The 18,362-nt window shown below is 45.4% G+C and overlaps 1 protein-coding gene across 1 annotated transcript in view; it reads right to left on the bottom strand.

Moving 5' to 3' along the window:
- Positions 1–18,362, bottom strand: part of LOC137357412 (loricrin-like) — a 132,720-nt gene that overhangs the window by 35,678 nt on the left and 78,680 nt on the right. Inside the window, exons 10-16 of the mRNA XM_068023759.1 lie at positions 16,667–16,684; positions 13,970–13,987; positions 10,850–10,873; positions 7,717–7,740; positions 4,998–5,021; positions 2,251–2,274; positions 1,259–1,276 (exon numbers count right to left, since the gene is read on the bottom strand). Coding sequence (XP_067879860.1) covers positions 1,259–1,276; positions 2,251–2,274; positions 4,998–5,021; positions 7,717–7,740; positions 10,850–10,873; positions 13,970–13,987; positions 16,667–16,684 — 150 coding nt within the window. The remainder of the gene's footprint in view (positions 1–1,258; positions 1,277–2,250; positions 2,275–4,997; positions 5,022–7,716; positions 7,741–10,849; positions 10,874–13,969; positions 13,988–16,666; positions 16,685–18,362) is intronic.

The following is an 18,362-nucleotide window of genomic DNA, read 5'->3' as shown; positions in this document are numbered from 1 at the left end:
TAATATTGTCTGCAGAGAATCAAGATTAGATTCACATTTTCAACACAATCAGTTCAGGAACCGAAACATTCAGTGTTCCATGGATTAAGGATTGGTGTGGAGCTTTCAAACATTAAAAGGCCATTACCATTCACACACACTTCATTTAAGCTTATTCATCTCTGCACCCTTTCATATAAATATCTAACGTCTTGCACCAAAGCTGGGAGTGAAATAGTCATTAATCTCTTGTATGCACAAAGTGTGCATTGGTTTAAATCTTTACAATCGCAATGATTACCATTTACACTCACTGCATTTAAATCTATTATAAGTTGTCTGACTTAAAATTCAGGGTACTTGAGGATGGAAGACACTGCTGATCAGTGGCGGAAGCTCCTCCGGGGTGGGGGGATCGATGGGATAGTAGGAATTGTCATTCCTGCCTGCGGCCCCTTCCGTGAGCCATGGAGCCTCCGACCTGCAGCAGGGAGGCCGCCTCCATGGAGCAAAATGCCCGCCACCCCGCTTAATTCCTCAAAACGGACCCTCAATTATGCAAAGCAGCTGTGCACCACCATGGAGCGGGAATCCAATCCGCACTCCAGCCTGTCGCTGAGAATCTACATCGAGGTTGGGATAGTGTCAGGAATCAATCCTGACGAGGCTCCCTGCTATTTTACCAGTCCAGCAGCCCCACAGCCCCTCCGTTCCTGCCACCCAGGTGCCGGAAAAATTCAGCCCTCTGACTCAGAGGCCAGAGTGCTGCCCGCTGAACTACAGCCTGGCACCAAATGCAAGATTGACAATTGAGCCGTGTTCAAAAGCATGCTGCCTCAGTTTTGCCGTTCCCATGACCCATTTCATCCCCTTGATTTCAGTTGTTGTGAACATCAGCACTAAAGGTAAGAATATTTCCAACTTGCTGCACTGGACTCAGAATTGGCACTGGAGAAATTGCCTGCCTGAATTGAGTGGGTATAAAGATTTGTAAAACCTGAATCCAATCTGTCCCTCGGGCATCAGATGCCGTTTTTCTTTTACAGTCTTCCCCATTTTACTCTCTCGGCAGCAATATCGAGTGGGTTATAAAATGGGCATTCCACACAAGTTTTCAGTTAAAAATGCCCCACCAACTCTCGGCTCAGACTCTGAGTTCAAAATTTGCCCCAACATGACTGAAGGGAAATGAGCCTGGCCAAAAAAAAGCACAAATTCATCTTTTTTATACAACAATATTCAACAGAATAAATTCTCTGAATTAAAATCATATTATTACCATTCCCGGAAGAATCTCCTGTGGAAGAAACAGAATTGTGTCATCATTGTCTGCAATACATCAAGTAGGTAAAAGAAATTGACCTTTTTTGACACAGTTGCTTCCGTTTGTCATTTCTGTAACTCCTCAGTCCATCAGTTAAAGTAACTGCAGAAATTCTCAGCTTTCTGGCAGTGAAAGTGATTGGGGGGTTTGGGTGGAATCCTCAGCCACTGTGTTGCAAACAGCGCTCACAAGGCCCGATTTTACCCTAACCCCAATTCGCCCTGCTCACACCAGGAGAAACGAGGCTGTTTCGAGTGCCATGGCCGTTTTGAAAACCCGATTCTCAGCTTCCTTGACGTCAGTGCAGCTTCCCCGCTGTGAAAAACAGGGTCCCACCCGGAATTGACCTGAGCAGCGGCTGAGGTTAAAATCAGGCCAGTGTCAGCACATTTGAGGAGTTTGTGCAGGACTTTCAAATGCAAGGTTGATAATTGAGCACTGTTTAAAAACGTGTAGCCCCAGTTTTGCCCTTTGCATGACCCATTTCCTTCACCTGTTGTGGACATCAGTGCTAAATGTGGGAATATTTCCATTGCCACCCTGGACTCAGAACTGGCATCGGAGAAATTGCCTGTCTGAATTAAGCAGGTACAAGATTGGGCGGTTTCTGGCAGGCAGCTGAGCTGCAAAACCTGAATCCAATCTGTCCCTCGGGCATCAGACGGCAATCAGGGGTGCCGTTTTTCTTTTACAGTCTTCCCCATTTTACTCTCTCGGCAGCAATATCGGGTGGTTTATAAAATGGGCATTCCACACATGTTTGAGTTAAAAATGCCCCACCAGCTCGACGCTCAGACTCTGAGATCAAAATTTGCCCCACCTTGACTGAAGGGAAAGAAACCTGGCCAAAAGAAAGTACAAATTCATCTTCCAGTACTTCGAGTCAATGAATGAAATGCAACAATACACTAGAAAATTAATTCTCTGAATTAAAAATCTTTTGTTACCTTTGGATGGAGGGGAATAACCACCTGTGAAAAAAACAGTATCGGGTCAACATTGTCTGCAGTACAACAAGCATTTTTTTTATGTTGAGGTACAGCAATGAAACAGGCCCTTTGGTCCACTGACCAACAACCACCCATTTTATACTAATCCTACATTAATCCCATATTCCTACCACATCCCCTCAATTCCCCTACCTACCCGAGGGGCAATTTACATTGCCCAATTTACCTATCAACCTGCAAGTCTTTGGCTGTGGGAGGAAACCGGAGCACCCGGCAGAAACCCACACTGTCACAGGGAGAACCTGCAAACTCTGCAAAGGCACTACCCAGAATGAAACCCGGGTCACTGGAGCTGTGAGGCTGCGGTGCTAACCACTGTGCCACTGTGCTGCCCCACTGTGCCAAGTAGGTAAAAAAAAAACTCACTTTTTTTGACACAGTGACTTCCATTTGTCATTTCTGTAACTCCGCAGTCCATCAGTTAAAGCTTTACCCTAACCCCAATCCGCCCTCCTCATACCAGCAGAAACGAGGCTGTTTCGAGGGCAATGGCCGTTTTGCAAATCCGATTCTCAGCTTCCTTTATGTCAGTGGAGCTTCCAAGTTGCGAAAAACAGGGGCCCACCCGGAATGGACCTGAACAGCGACTGAGGTTAAAATCAGGCCTGTGTCAGCACATTTCAGCAGTTTGCACAGGACTTTCAAAGATTATGCTCTGTTCATTCTCAGGTGTCCGCGCACTCCATTGGTTTTCAGAATTTTGCTTGACCAATTCGAAGGATATCTAGAGCATAAAATCGGGAAGAGGGTAAAACAGGCCATGCTACTTTTGCAAGCTCTGTGCAAGAGCAATCCAATTCATCCCACTCCCCTGCTCTTTCCCCATAGCCGACAAATATTCCACTTCAAGTAATTATACAGTTCCGGTTTGAAAGATCCCATTGAATCTGCTTCCACCGCCCTTTCAGGCAGTGAATTCCAGATCACAACAACTCACTATGTCATAAAGAATTCTCCTCATCTCCCATCACTGCTTCTTTTACCGATTATCTTAAATCTGTGTCCGCCGGTTACTGTTTCTCCTGCCACCGGAAATAATTTCTCCTTTACTCCCTGTCAAATACCGTCTTAATTCCGAACATCTCAATTAAATCTCTCCTTAATATTCTCTCCTCTAAGGAGAACAATCCCCGCTTCTCCAGTCTCTCTCCATCACTGAAGTCCTTGTGCTGAGGACTGTTTCTGTCGAAGGAAGTTTGGGCAGAAATCTGCCTCTGCTGCAGTGGTGACCCTGCTCCGTGCTACCTGGAACACTTTGTCCCTCCAACACATGGCAGGGAATTCCAGGGATTTTTCACTCTCCCACAATGTAAGTGCAGCTGAAAAACTCCCAGTGTAATCACTATCTCACAGTGAGAGAGGGGAAATTCAGATTTCCTGGGCAGGGGCTGAAATTCGCCACTGCAGCTTTTCAAAGTTGACGCTAAACTTCTTGTCGGTGACAAGGTTTGAGGTTGAGAATTTCATGCTGTGAAATGGTGGGAGACGGTCAGATGAATACATTCTGTCACTAATAAGAATCAGAGCAAACTTACGCCTCTAACAGTTTTGGAACACATGAGAAGCAGCCAATGAGCAGTGGGATGGTGCAGTGAAGGGATTTGGGTTTGGGTATTGGGAACATTTTCACTCAGAGTGTCTGCATTATTCTTTGTGGAGATTAAAAGATTCAAAATATTGCTAATAAACGCCCTGAATTTAAATATTTACTACGACTTTTAGAACGTTCATGTTCTGCGTGAGAGAAGCAGAGAATCAAGAGGAGATTCACATTTTTAACACAATCAGTTCAGGAACCGAAACATTCAGTGTTCCATGGATTAAGGATTGGTGTGGAGCTTTCAAACATTAAAAGGCCATTACCATTCACACACACTTCATTTCAGTTGATTCATCTCTGCACCCTTTCATATAAATATCTTGCACCAAAGCAGGGAGTGAAATAGTCATCCATCTCTGTTTACACAAAGTGTGCATTGGTTTAAATCCTTACAAACGAAATGAATATTATCATTTACACTCACTTCATTTAAATCTGTTATAGGTTTTTATCCGTTATAGGGTGGTTGAGGATGGACGGCCCTGCTTGGACGGCCCTGCTGATCGGGGTGGGAGGAAGCTCCTCCAGGGTGGGGGGCATCGTTGGGAAATTAGGAATTGTCATTCCCGCCCGCCGCCACTTCAGTGAGCCCCATTTTTGCAGTTCCCATGACCCATTTCATCCCCTTGACTGCAGCTGTTGCGAACATCAGCGCGAAAGGTAGGAATATTCCAACTTGCCACCCTGGACTCAGAATTTGCATTGGAGAAAGTGCCTGCCTGAATTGAGTGGGTATAAAAATCGGGTGGTTTCTAACAGGCAGCTAAGCTGTAAAACCTAAATCCAATCTGTCCCTCAGGTATTAGATGCCATTTTTTTTTCAACAGTCTTCCTCATTTTACTCTCTCGGCAGCAATATCGGGTGGGTTATAAAATGGGCATTACACACAAGTTTTCAGTTAAAAATGCCCCACACCAGATCTAGGCTCAGACTCCGAGTTCAAAATTTGCCCCAACATGATGGAAGGGAAATGAGCCTTGGCCAAATAAAAGCAAAAATTCACCTTCCAGTTCTTAGAGTCAGAGAATGAAATACAACAATAGTCAACAGAATAAATTCTCTGAATTAAAATCATATTATTACCATTCCCGTTCTCGGAAGAATCTCCTGTGGAATAAACAGAATTGTGTCATCATTGTCTGCAATACATCAAGTAGGTAAAAGAAATTGACCTTTTTTGACACTGTTGCTTCCGTTTGTCATTTCTGTAACTCCTCAGTCCATCAGTTAAAGTAACTGCAGAAATTCTCAGCTTTCTGGCAGTGAAAGTGATTGGGGGTTGGGTGGAATCCTCAGCCACTGTGGAGCGAACAGCGCTCACAAGGCCCGATTTTACCCTAACCCCAATCCGCCCACCTCACACCAGCAGAAATGAGGCTGTATCGAGTGCCATGGCCGTTTTGTAAACCCAATTCTCACCTTCCTTGACGTCAGTGCAGCTTCCCCGCTGTGAAAAACAGGGGCCCACCAACAATGGACCTGAGCGGCGGCTGAGGTTAAATTCTGGCCAGTGACAGCACATTTCAGGAGTTTGCGCAGGACTTTCAAAGATTATGCTCTGTTCATTCTCAGGTGTCAGTGCACTCCATTGGTTTTCAGAATTTTGCGTGATCAATTCTGACAGGGTATCTTGAGTATAACATCGGGAAGAGGGTAAGTCAGGCCCATGTACCTGTGCAGGCTCTGTGAAAGAGCTATCCAATTCATCCCACTCCCCTGCTCTTTCCCCATTGCCCTACAAATATCCTAGGTCCACTGGTTACTGATGCTGCTGCCACTGGAAATGATTTCTCCTTCTACACCCTGTCAAAAACCGTCTTAATTCCGAGCATCTCAACTAAATCTCCCCTGAACATTCTATCCTCGAAGGAGAACAATCCCAGCTTCTCCAGTGTCTCTCCATCACTGAAGTCCTTGTGCTGAGGACTCTTGCTGTCGAAGGATGTTTGGGCAGAAATCTGCCTCTGCTGCAGTGCTGAACCTGCTACGTGTTCCCTGGAACATTTGTCCCTCCAACACATGACAGGGAATTCCAGGGATTTTTCACTCACCCACAATGTAAGTGCAGCTGAAACACTCCCAGTGTAATCACTATCTCACAGAGTTACTGGGGAGGGGCAGAAATTTGCCACTGCAGCTTTTCAAAGAGGACGCCAAACGTCTTGTGGCTGACAAGGTTTGAGGTTGGACATTTCGTGCTGTGAAATGGTGGGAGACGGTCAGATGAATACATTCTGTCACTAATATTAACCAGAGAAAACTTACACCTCTTACAGTTTTGGAACACGTGTGAAGCAGCCAATGAGCAGTGGGATGGTGCAGTGAAGGGATTTGGGTTGGGTTATTGAGAACAGTTTCACTCAGAGTGTCTGCATTATTGATTGTGGAGATTAAAACATTCAAAATATTGCTAATAAACACTCTGAATTTAAATATTTACTAAGACTTCTATAACGTTCATATTCTGTGCGGGAGAAGCAGATTTGTTTTAATATTGTCTGCAGAGAATCAAGATTAGATTCACATTTTCAACACAATCAGTTCAGGAACCGAAACATTCAGTGTTCCATGGATTAAGGATTGGTGTGGAGCTTTCAAACATTAAAAGGCCATTACCATTCACACACACTTCATTTAAGCTTATTCATCTCTGCACCCTTTCATATAAATATCTAACGTCTTGCACCAAAGCTGGGAGTGAAATAGTCATTAATCTCTTGTAAACACAAAGTGTGCATTGGTTTAAATCTTTACAATCGCAATGATTACCATTTACACTCACTGCATTTAAATCTATTATAAGTTGTCTGACTTAAAATTCAGGGTACTTGAGGATGGAAGACACTGCTGATCAGTGGCGGAAGCTCCTCTGGGGTGGGGGGATGGATGGGATAGTAGGAATTGTCATTCCTGCCTGCGGCCCCTTCCGTGAGCCATGGAGCCTCCGACCTGCAGCAGGGAGGCCGCCTCCATGGAGCAAAATGCCCGCCACCCCACTTAATTCCTCCGAAATGGGCCCTCAATTATGCAAAGCAGCTGTGCACCACCATGGAGCGGGAATCCAATCCGCACTCCAGCCTGTCGCTGAGAATCTACTTCGAGGTTCGATTATATCAGAAAGACGTCCCGACGAGGCGCCCAGCTATTTTCCCAGTCCAGCACCCCCACAGCGACTCCGTTCCTGCCAACCAGGGGCTGGTAAAATTCAGCCCACTGACTCAGAGGCCAGAGTGCTGCCCGCTGAGCCACAGCCTGGCACCAAATACAAGATTGATAATTGGGCACTGTTCGAAAACGTGTAGCCCCAGTTTTGCCCTTCGCATCACCCGTTTCCTGACCTTGGCTTCACCTGTTGTGGACATCAGTGCTAAATGTGGGAATATTTCCATTGCCACCCTGGACTCAGAACTGGCATTGGAGAAATTGCCTGTCTGAATTAAGCAGGTACAAGATTGGGAGGTTTCTAGCAGGCAGCTGAGCTGTAAAACCTGAATCCCATCTGTCCCTCGGGCATCAGACGGCATCAGGGGTGCCGTTTTTCTTTTACGGTCTTCCCCATTTTACTCTCTCGGCAGCAATATCGGGTGGTTTATAAAATGGGCTTTCCACACAAGTTTGAGTTAAAAATCCCCCACCAGCTCCAGGCTCAGACTCTGAGATCAAAATTTGCCCCACCTTGACTGAAGGGAAACAAACCTGGACAAAAGAAAGTACAAATTCATCTTCCAGTACTTCGAGTCAATGAATGAAATGCAACAATACTCAAGAAAATTAATTCTCTGAATTAAAAATCTTTTGTTACCTTTGGCTGGAGTGGTAGAACCACCTGTGAAAGAAACAGTATCGGGTCAACATTGTCTGCAGTACAACAAGCATTTTTTTTATGTAGAGGTACAGCAATGAAACAGGCCCTTTGGCCCACTGACCAACCACCACCCATTTTATACTAATCCTACATTAATCCCATATTCCTACCACATCCCCTCAATTCCCCTACCTACCCGAGGGGCAATTTACAATGCCCAATTTACCTATCAACCTGCAAGTCTTTGGCTGTGGGAGGAAACCGGAGCACCCGGCAGAAACCCACACTGTCACAGGGAGAACCTGCAAACTCTGCAAAGGCACTACCCAGAATCAAACCCGGGTCACTGGAGCTGTGAGGCTGCGGTGCTAACCACTGTGCCACTGTGCTGCCCCACTGTGCCAAGTAGGTAAAAAAAAACTCACTTTTTTTGACACAGTGACTTCCATTTGTCATTTCTGTAACTCCGCAGTCCATCAGTTAAAGCTTTACCCTAACCCCAATCTGCCCTCCTCATACCAGCAGAAACGAGGCTGTTTCGAGTGCCATGGCCGTTTTGCAAATCCGATTCTCAGCTTCCTTTCTGTCAGTGGAGCTTCCAAGTTGCGAAAAACAGGGGCCCACCCGGAATGGACCTGAACAGCGACTGAGGTTAAAATCAGGCCTGTGTCAGCACATTTCAGCAGTTTGCACAGGACTTTCAAAGATTATGCTCTGTTCATTCTCAGGTGTCCGCGCACTCCATTGGTTTTCAGAATTTTGCTTGACCAATTCTAAGGATATCTAGAGCATAAAATCGGGAAGAGGGTAAAACAGGCCATGCTACTTTTGCAAGCTCTGTGCAAGAGCAATCCAATTCATCCCACTCCCCTGCTCTTTCCCCATTGCCGACAAATATTCCACTTCAAGTAATTATACAGTTCCGGTTTGAAAGATCCCATTGAATCTGCTTCCACCGCCCTTTCAGGCAGTGAATTCCAGATCACAACAACTCACTATGAAATAAAGAATTCTCCTCATCTCCCATCACTGCTTCTTTTACCGATTATCTTAAATCTGTGTCCGCCGGTTACTTTTTCTCCTGCCACCGGAAATAATTTCTCCTTCTACACCCTGTCAAAAACCGTCTTAATTCCGAACATCTCAATTAAATCTCTCCTTAATATTCTTTCCTCCAAGGAGAACAATCCCAGCTTCTCTAGTTTATCTCCATCACTGAAGTCCTTGTGCTGAGGACTGTTGCTGTCGAAGGAAGTTTGGGCAGAAATCTGCCTTTGCTGCAGTGGTGACCCTGCTCCGTGCTACCTGGAACACTTTGTCCCTCCAACACATGGCAGGGAATTCCAGGGATTTTTCACTCTCCCACAATGTAAGTGCAGCTGAAAAACTCCCAGTGTAATCACTATCTCACAGTGAGAGAGGGGAAATTCAGATTTCCTGGGCAGGGGCTGAAATTCGCCACTGCAGCTTTTCAAAGTTGACGCTAAACTTCTTGTCGGTGACAAGGTTTGAGGTTGAGAATTTCATGCTGTGAAATGGTGGGAGACGGTCAGATGAATACATTCTGTCACTAATAAGAATCAGAGCAAACTTACACCTCTAACAGTTTTGGAACACGTGTGAAGCAGCCAATGAGCAGTGGGATGGTGCAGTGAAGGGATTTGGGTTGGGTTATTGAGAACAGTTTCACTCAGAGTGTCTGCATTATTGTTTGTGGAGATTAAAACATTCAAAATATTGCTAATAAACACTCTGAATTTAAATATTTACTAAGACTTCTATAACGTTCATATTCTGTGTGGGAGAAGCAGATTTGTTTTAATATTGTCTGCAGAGAATCAAGATTAGATTCACATTTTCAACACAATCAGTTCAGGAACCGAAACATTCAGTGTTCCATGGATTAAGGATTGGTGTGGAGCTTTCAAACATTAAAAGGCCATTACCATTCACACACACTTCATTTAAGCTTATTCATCTCTGCACCCTTTCTTATAAATATCTAACCTCTTGCACCAAAGCTGGGAGTGAAATAGTAATTAATCTCTTGTATACACAAAGTGTGCATTGGTTTAAATCTTGACAATCGCAATGATTACCATTTACACTCACTGCATTTAAATCTATTATAAGTTGTCTGACTTAAAATTCAGGGTGGTCGAGGATGGAAGACACTGCTGATCAGTGAAGGAAACTTCTCCGGGGTGGGGTGGGGAGGGGGGTCGATGGGATAGTAGGAATTGACATTCCCGCCTGCCCCACTTCCGTGAGCCATGGAGCCTCCGACCTGCAGCAGGGAGGCCGCCTCCATGGAGCAAAATGCCCGCCACCCCGCTTAATTCCTCCGATATGTGCCCTCAATTATGCAAAGCAGCTGCGCACCACCATGGAGCGGGAATCCAATCCGCACTCCAGCCTGTCGCTGAAAATCTACTTCGAGGTTCGATTATATCAGAAAGACGTCCCGACGAGGCGCCCAGCTATTTTCCCAGTCAAGCACCCCCACAGCGCCTCCGTTCCTGCCAACCAGGGGCTGGTAAAATTCAGCCAACTGACTCAGAGGCCAGAGTGCTGCCCGCTGAGCCACAGCCTGGCACCAAATGCAAGATTGATAATTGGGCACCGTTCGAAAACGTGTAGCCCCAGATTTGCCCTTTGCATGACCCATTTCCTTCACCTGTTGTGGACATCAGTGCTAAATGTGGGAATATTTCCATTGCCACCCTGGACTCAGCACTGGCATCGGAGAAATTGCCTGTCTGAATTAAGCAGGTACAAGATTGGGCGGTTTCTAGCAGGCAGCTGAGCTGCAAAACCTGAATCCAATCTGTCCCTCGGGCATCAGACGGCATCAGGGGTGCCGTTTTTCTTTTGCAGTCTTCCCCATTTTACTCTCTCGGCACCAATATCGGGTGGTTTCTAAAATGGGCATTCCACACAAGTTTGAGTTAAAAATCCCCCACCAGCTCCAGGCTCAGACTCTGAGATCAAAATTTGCCCCACCTTGACTGAAGGGAAACAAACCTGGCCAAAAGAAAGTACAAATTCATCTTCCAGTACTTCGAGTCAATGAATGAAATGCAACAATACTCAAGAAAATTAATTCTCTGAATTAATAATCTTTTGTTACCTTTGGCTGGAGTGGTAGAACCACCTGCGAAAGAAACAGTATCGGGTCAACATTGTCTGCAGTACAACAAGCATTTTTTTTATGTAGAGATACAGCAATGAAACAGGCCCTTTGGCCCACTGACCAACCACCACCCATTTTATACTAATCCGACATTAATCCCATATTCCTACCACATCCCCTCAATTCCCCTACCTACCCGAGGGGCAATTTACAATGTCCAATTTCCCTATCAACCTGCAAGTCTTTGGCTGTGGGAGGAAACCGGAGCACCCGGCAGAAACCCACACTGTCACAGGGAGAACCTGCAAACTCTGCAAAGGCACTACCCAGAATCAAACCCGGGTCACTGGAGCTGTGAGGCTGCGGTGCTAACCACTGTGCCACTGTGCTGCCCCACTGTGCCAAGTAGGTAAAAAGAAATTCACTTTTTTTGACACAGTGACTTCCATTTGTCATTTCTGTAACTCCGCAGTCCATCAGTTAAAGCTTTACCCTAACCCCAATCCGCCCTCCTCATACCAGCAGAAACGAGGCTGTTTCGAGTGCAATGGCCGTTTTGCAAATCCGATTCTCAGCTTCCTTTCTGTCAGTGGAGCTTCCAAGTTGCGAAAAACAGGGGCTCACCCGGAATGGACCTGAACAGCGACTGAGGTTAAAATCAGGCCTGTGTCAGCACATTTCAGCAGTTTGCACAGGACTTTCAAAGATTATGCTCTGTTCATTCTCAGGTGTCCGCGCACTCCATCGGTTTTCAGAATTTTGCTTGACCAATTCTAAGGATATCTAGAGCATAAAATCGGGAAGAGGGTAAAACAGGCCATGCTACTTTTGCAAGCTCTGTGCAAGAGCAATCCAATTCATCCCACTCCCCTGCTCTTTCCCCATAGCCGACAAATATTCCACTTCAAGTAATTATACAGTTCCGGTTTGAAAGATCCCATTGAATCTGCTTCCACCGCCCTTTCAGGCAGTGAATTCCAGATCACAACAACTCACTATGTAATAAAGAATTCTCCTCATCTCCCATCACTGCTTCTTTTACCGATTATCTTAAATCTGTGTCCGCCGGTTACTTTTTCTCCTGCCACCGGAAATAATTTCTCCTTCTACACCCTGTCAAAAACCGTCTTAATTCCGAACATCTCAATTAAATCTCTCCTTAATATTCTTTCCTCGAAGGAGAACAATCCCAGCTTCTCTAGTTTATCTCCATCACTGAAGTCCTTGTGCTGAGGACTGTTGCTGTCGAAGGAAGTTTGGGCAGAAATCTGCCTCTGCTGCAGTGGTGACCCTGCTCCGTGCTACCTGGAACACTTTGTCCCTCCAACACATGGCAGGGAATTCCAGGGATTTTTCACTCTCCCACAATGTAAGTGCAGCTGAAAAACTCCCAGTGTAATCACTATCTCACAGTGAGAGAGGGGAAATTCAGATTTCCTGGGCAGGGGCTGAAATTCGCCACTGCAGCTTTTCAAAGTTGACGCTAAACTTCTTGTCGGTGACAAGGTTTGAGGTTGGACATTTCGTGCTGTGAAATGGTGGGAGACGGTCAGATGAATACATTCTGTCACTAATATTAACCAGAGAAAACTTACACCTCTGACAGTTTTGGAACACGTGTGAAGCAGCCAATGAGCAGTGGAATGGTGCAGTGAAGGGATTTGGGTTGGGTTATTGAGAACAGTTTCACTCAGAGTGTCTGCATTATTGTTTGTGGAGATTAAAACATTCAAAATATTGCTAATAAACACTCTGAATTTAAATATTTACTAAGACTTCTATAACGTTCATATTCTGTGCGGGAGAAGCAGATTTGTTTTAATATTGTCTGCAGAGAATCAAGATTAGATTCACATTTTCAACACAATCAGTTCAGGAACCGAAACATTCAGTGTTCCATGGATTAAGGATTGGTGTGGAGCTTTCAAATATTAAAAGGCCATTACCATTCACACACACTTCATTTAAGCTTATTCATCTCTGCACCCTTTCATATAAATATCTAACGTCTTGCACCAAAGCTGGGAGTGAAATAGTCATTAATCTCTTGTATACACAAAGTGTGCATTGGTTTAAATCTTTACAATCGCAATGATTATCATTTATACTCACTGCATTTAAATCTATTATAAGTTGTCTGACTTAAAATTCAGGGTGGTCGAGGATGGAAGGCCCTGCTGATCAGTGAAGGAAGCTTCTCCGGGGTGTGGGGGGTGGGGGGGGGTGGGGGTCGATGGGATAGTAGGAATTGTCATTCCCGCCTGCCCCACTTCCGTGAGCCATGGAGCCTCCGACCTGCAGCAGGGAGGCCGCCTCCATGGAGCAAAATGCCCGCCACCCCGCTTAATTCCTCCGAAATGTGGCCTCAATTATGCAAAGCAGCTGCGCAGCACCATGGCGCGGGAATCCAATCCGCACTCCAGCCTGTCGCTGAGAATCTACTTCGAGGTTCGATTATTTCAGAAAGACGTCCCGACGAGGCGCCCAGCTATTTTCCCAGTCCAGCACCCCCACAGCGCCTCCGTTCCTGCCAACCAGGGGCTGGTAAAATTCAGCCCACTGACTCAGAGGCCAGAGTGCTGCCCGCTGAGCCACAGCCTGGCACCAAATGAAAGATTGATAATTGGGCACTGTTCGAAAACGTGTAGCCCCAGTTTTGCCCTTTGCATGACCCATTTCCTTCACCTGTTGTGGACATCAGTGCTAAATGTGGGAATATTTCCATTGCCACCCTGGACTCAGCACTGGCATCGGAGAAATTGCCTGTCTGAATTAAGCAGGTACAAGATTGGGCGGTTTCTAGCAGGCAGCTGAGCTGCAAAACCTGAATCCAATCTGTCCCTCGGGCATCAGACTGCATCAGGGGTGCCGTTTTTCTTTTGCAGTCTTCCCCATTTTACTCTCTCGGCAGCAATATCGGGTGGTTTATAAAATGGGCTTTCCACACAAGTTTGAGTTAAAAATCCCCCACCAGCTCGAGGCTCAGGCTCGGAGTTCAAAATTTGCCCCAACATGACTGAAGGGAAATGAGCCTGGCCAAAAAAAAGCACAAATTCATCTTTTTTATACAACAATGCTCAACAGAATAAATTCTCTGAATTAAAATCATATTATTACCATTCCCGGAAGAACCTCCTGTGGAATAAACAGAACTGTGTCATCATTGTCTGCAATACATCAAGTAGGTAAAAGAAATTGACCTTTTTTGACACAGTTGCTTCCGTTTGTCATTTCTGTAACTCCTCAGTCCATCAGTTAAAGTAACTGTGCAGAAATTCTCAGCTTTCCGGCAGTGAAAGTGATTGGGGGTTTGGGTGGAATCCTCAGCCACTGTGTAGCAAACAGCGCTCACAAGGCCTGATTTTACCCTAACCCCAATTCGCCCTCCTCACACCAGGAGAAACGAGGCTGTTTCGAGTGCCATGGCCGTTTTGAAAACCCGATTCTCAGCTTCCTTGACGTCAGTGCAGCTTCCCCGCTGTGAAAAACAGGGTCCCACCCGGAATGGACCTGAGCAGCGACTTTGGTTAAAATCAGGCCAGTGTCAGCACATTTGAAGAGTTTGTGCAGGACTTTCAAAGATTATGCTCTGTTCATTCTCAGCTGTCAGTGCACTCCAATGGTTTTCAGAATTTTGCCAGATCAATTCTGGCAGTGTACCTAGAGTATAAAATCGGGAAGGGGGTAAAACAGGCCCATGGTACTTGTGCAGGATCTGTGAAAGAGCTTCACAATTTATCCCACTCCCTGCTCTTTCCCCCATAGACCTACAAATATCCTGTGTCCACTGGTTACTGATGCTCCTGCCACTGGAAATAATTTCTCCTTCTACACCCTGTCAAAAACCGTCTTAATCCCGAGCATCTCAATTAAATCCCCCCTTAACATTGTATCCTCTAAGGAGAGCAATCCCAGCGTCTCCAGTCTCTCTCCATCACTGAAATCCTTGTGCTGAGGACTCTTGCTGTCGAAGGATGTTTGGGCAGAAATCTGCCTCTGCTGCAGTGGTGACCCTGCTCAGTGTTCCCTGGAATATTTGTCCCTCCAACACATGACAGGGAATTCCAGGGATTTTTCACTCACCCACAATGTAAGTGCAGCTGAAACTCTCCCAGTGTAATCACTATCTCACAGAGTTACTGGGGAGGGGCAGAAATTTGCCACTGCAGCTTTTCAAAGAGGACGCTGAACTTCTTGTCGGTGACAAGGTTTGAGGTTGGACATTTCGTGCTGTGAAATGGTGGGAGACGGTCAGATGAATACATTCTGTCACTAATATTAACCAGAGAAAACTTACACCTCTTTCAGTTTTGGAACACGTGTGAAGCAGCCAATGAGCAGTGGGATGGTGCAGTGAAGGGATTTGGGTTGGGTTATTGAGAACAGTTTCACTCAGAGTGTCTGCATTATTGTTTGTGGAGATTAAAACATTCAAAATATTGCTAATAAACACTCTGAATTTAAATATTTACTAAGACTTCTATAACGTTCATATTCTGTGCGGGAGAAGCAGATTTGTTTTAATATTGTCTGCAGAGAATCAAGATTAGATTCACATTTTCAACACAATCAGTTCAGGAACCGAAACATTCAGTGTTCCATGGATTAAGGATTGGTGTGGAGCTTTCAAACATTAAAAGGCCATTACCATTCACACACACTTCATTTAAGCTTATTCATCTCTGCACCCTTTCATATAAATATCTATCGTCTTGCACCAAAGCTGGGAGTGAAATAGTCATTAATCTCTTGTATACACAAAGTGTGCATTGGTTTAAATCTTTACAATCGCAATGATTACCATTTACACTCACTGCATTTAAATCTATTATAAATTGTCTGACTTAAAATTCAGGGTGGTCGAGGATGGAAGACACTGCTGATCAGTGAAGGAAGCTTCTCCGGGGTGGGGGGATCGATGGGATAGTAGGAATTGTCATTCCCACCCGCCTGCCCCTTCCGTGAGCCATGGAGCCTCCGACCTGCAGCAGGGAGGCCGCCTCCAGGGAGCAAAATGCCCGCCACCCCGCTTAATTCCTCCTAAATGTGCCCTCAATTATGCAAAGCAGATGCGCACCACCATGGAGCGGGAATCCAATCCGCACTCCAGCCTGTCGCTGAAAATCTACTTCGAGGTTCGATTAGATCAGAAAGACGTCCCGACGAGGCGCCCAGCTATTTTCCCAGTCCAGCACCCCCACAGCGCCTCCGTTCCTGCCAACCAGGGGCTGGTAAAATTCAGCCCACTGACTCAGAGGCCAGAGTGCTGCCTGCTGAGCCACAGCCTGGCACCAAATGCAAGATTGATAATTGGGCACTGTTCGAAAACGTGTAGCCCCAGTTTTGCCCTTCGCATGACCCGTTTCCTGACCTTAGCTTCATCTGTTGTGGACATCAGTGCTAAATGTGGGAATATTTCCATTGCCACCCTGGACTCAGAACTGGCATCGGAGAAATTGCCTGTCTGAATTAAGCAGGTACAAGATTGGGCGGTTTCTTGCAGGCAGCTGAGCTGTAAAACCTGAATCCCATCTGTCCCTCGGGCATCAGACGGCATCAGGGGTGCCGTTTTTCTTTTACAGTCTTCCCCATTTTACTCTCTCGGCAGCAATATCGGGTGGTTTATAAAATGGGCATTCCACACAAGTTTGAGTTAAAAATCCCCCACCAGCTCGAGGCTCAGGCTCGGAGTTCAAAATTTGCCCCAACATGACTGAAGGGAAATGAGCCTGGCCAAAAAAAAGCACAAATTCATCTTTTTTATACAACAATGCTCAACAGAATAAATTCTCTGAATTAAAATCATATTATTACCATTCCCGGAAGAACCTCCTGTGGAATAAACAGAACTGTGTCATCATTGTCTGCAATACATCAAGTAGGTAAAAGAAATTGACCTTTTTTGACACAGTTGCTTCCGTTTGTCATTTCTGTAACTCCTCAGTCCATCAGTTAAAGTAACTGTGCAGAAATTCTCATCTTTCCGGCAGTGAAAGTGATTGGGGGTTTGGGTGGAATCCTCAGCCACTGTGTAGCAAACAGCGCTCACAAGGCCCGATTTTACCCTAACCCCAATTCGCCCTCCTCACACCAGGAGAAACGAGGCTGTTTCGAGTGCCATGGCCGTTTTGAAAACCCGATTCTCAGCTTCCTTGACGTCAGTGCAGCTTCCCCGCTGTGAAAAACAGGGTCCCACCCGGAATGGACCTGAGCAGCGACTTTGGTTAAAATCAGGCCAGTGTCAGCACATTTGAAGAGTTTGTGCAGGACTTTCAAAGATTATGCTCTGTTCATTCTCAGCTGTCAGTGCACTCCAATGGTTTTCAGAATTTTGCCAGATCAATTCTGGCAGTGTACCTAGAGTATAAAATCGGGAAGGGGGTAAAACAGGCCCATGGTACTTGTGCAGGATCTGTGAAAGAGCTTCACAATTTATCCCACTCCCTGCTCTTTCCCCATAGACCTACAAATATCCTGTGTCCACTGGTTACTGATGCTCCTGCCACTGGAAATAATTTCTCCTTCTACACCCTGTCAAAAACCGTCTTAATCCCGAGCATCTCAATTAAATCCCCCCTTAACATTGTATCCTCTAAGGAGAGCAATCCCAGCGTCTCCAGTCTCTCTCCATCACTGAAATCCTTGTGCTGAGGACTCTTGCTGTCGAAGGATGTTTGGGCAGAAATCTGCCTCTGCTGCAGTGCTGACCCTGCTCAGTGTTCCCTGGAATATTTGTCCCTCCAACACATGACAGGGAATTCCAGGGATTTTTCACTCACCCACAATGTAAGTGCAGCTGAAACTCTCCCAGTGTAATCACTATCTCACAGAGTTACTGGGGAGGGGCAGAAATTTGCCACTGCAGCTTTTCAAAGAGGACGCTGAACTTCTTGTCGGTGACAAGGTTTGAGGTTGGACATTTCGTGCTGTGAAATGGTGGGAGACGGTCAGATGAATACATTCTGTCACTAATATTAACCAGAGAAAACTTACACCTCTTTCAGTTTTGGAACACGTGTGAAGCAGCCAATGAGCAGTGGGATGGTGCAGTGAAGGGATTTGGGTTGGGTTATTGAGAACAGTTTCACTCAGAGTGTCTGCATTATTGTTTGTGGAGATTAAAACATTCAAAATATTGCTAATAAACACTCTGAATTTAAATATTTACTAAGACTTCTATAACGTTCATATTCTGTGCGGGAGAAGCAGATTTGTTTTAATATTGTCTGCAGAGAATCAAGATTAGATTCACATTTTCAACACAATCAGTTCAGGAACCGAAACATTCAGTGTTCCATGGATTAAGGATTGGTGTGGAGCTTTCAAACATTAAAAGGCCATTACCATTCACACACACTTCATTTAAGCTTATTCATCTCTGCACCCTTTCATATAAATATCTATCGTCTTGCACCAAAGCTGGGAGTGAAATAGTCATTAATCTCTTGTATACACAAAGTGTGCATTGGTTTAAATCTTTACAATCGCAATGATTACCATTTACACTCAC

The sequence above is a fragment of the Heterodontus francisci genome, chromosome 48 (assembly GCF_036365525.1).
Source record: "Heterodontus francisci isolate sHetFra1 chromosome 48, sHetFra1.hap1, whole genome shotgun sequence".
Lineage (NCBI taxonomy): Eukaryota > Metazoa > Chordata > Chondrichthyes > Heterodontiformes > Heterodontidae > Heterodontus > Heterodontus francisci.
The sequence above is the reverse complement of the archived record's forward strand: the minus strand, read 5'-3'. Positions and strand labels throughout refer to the sequence as shown.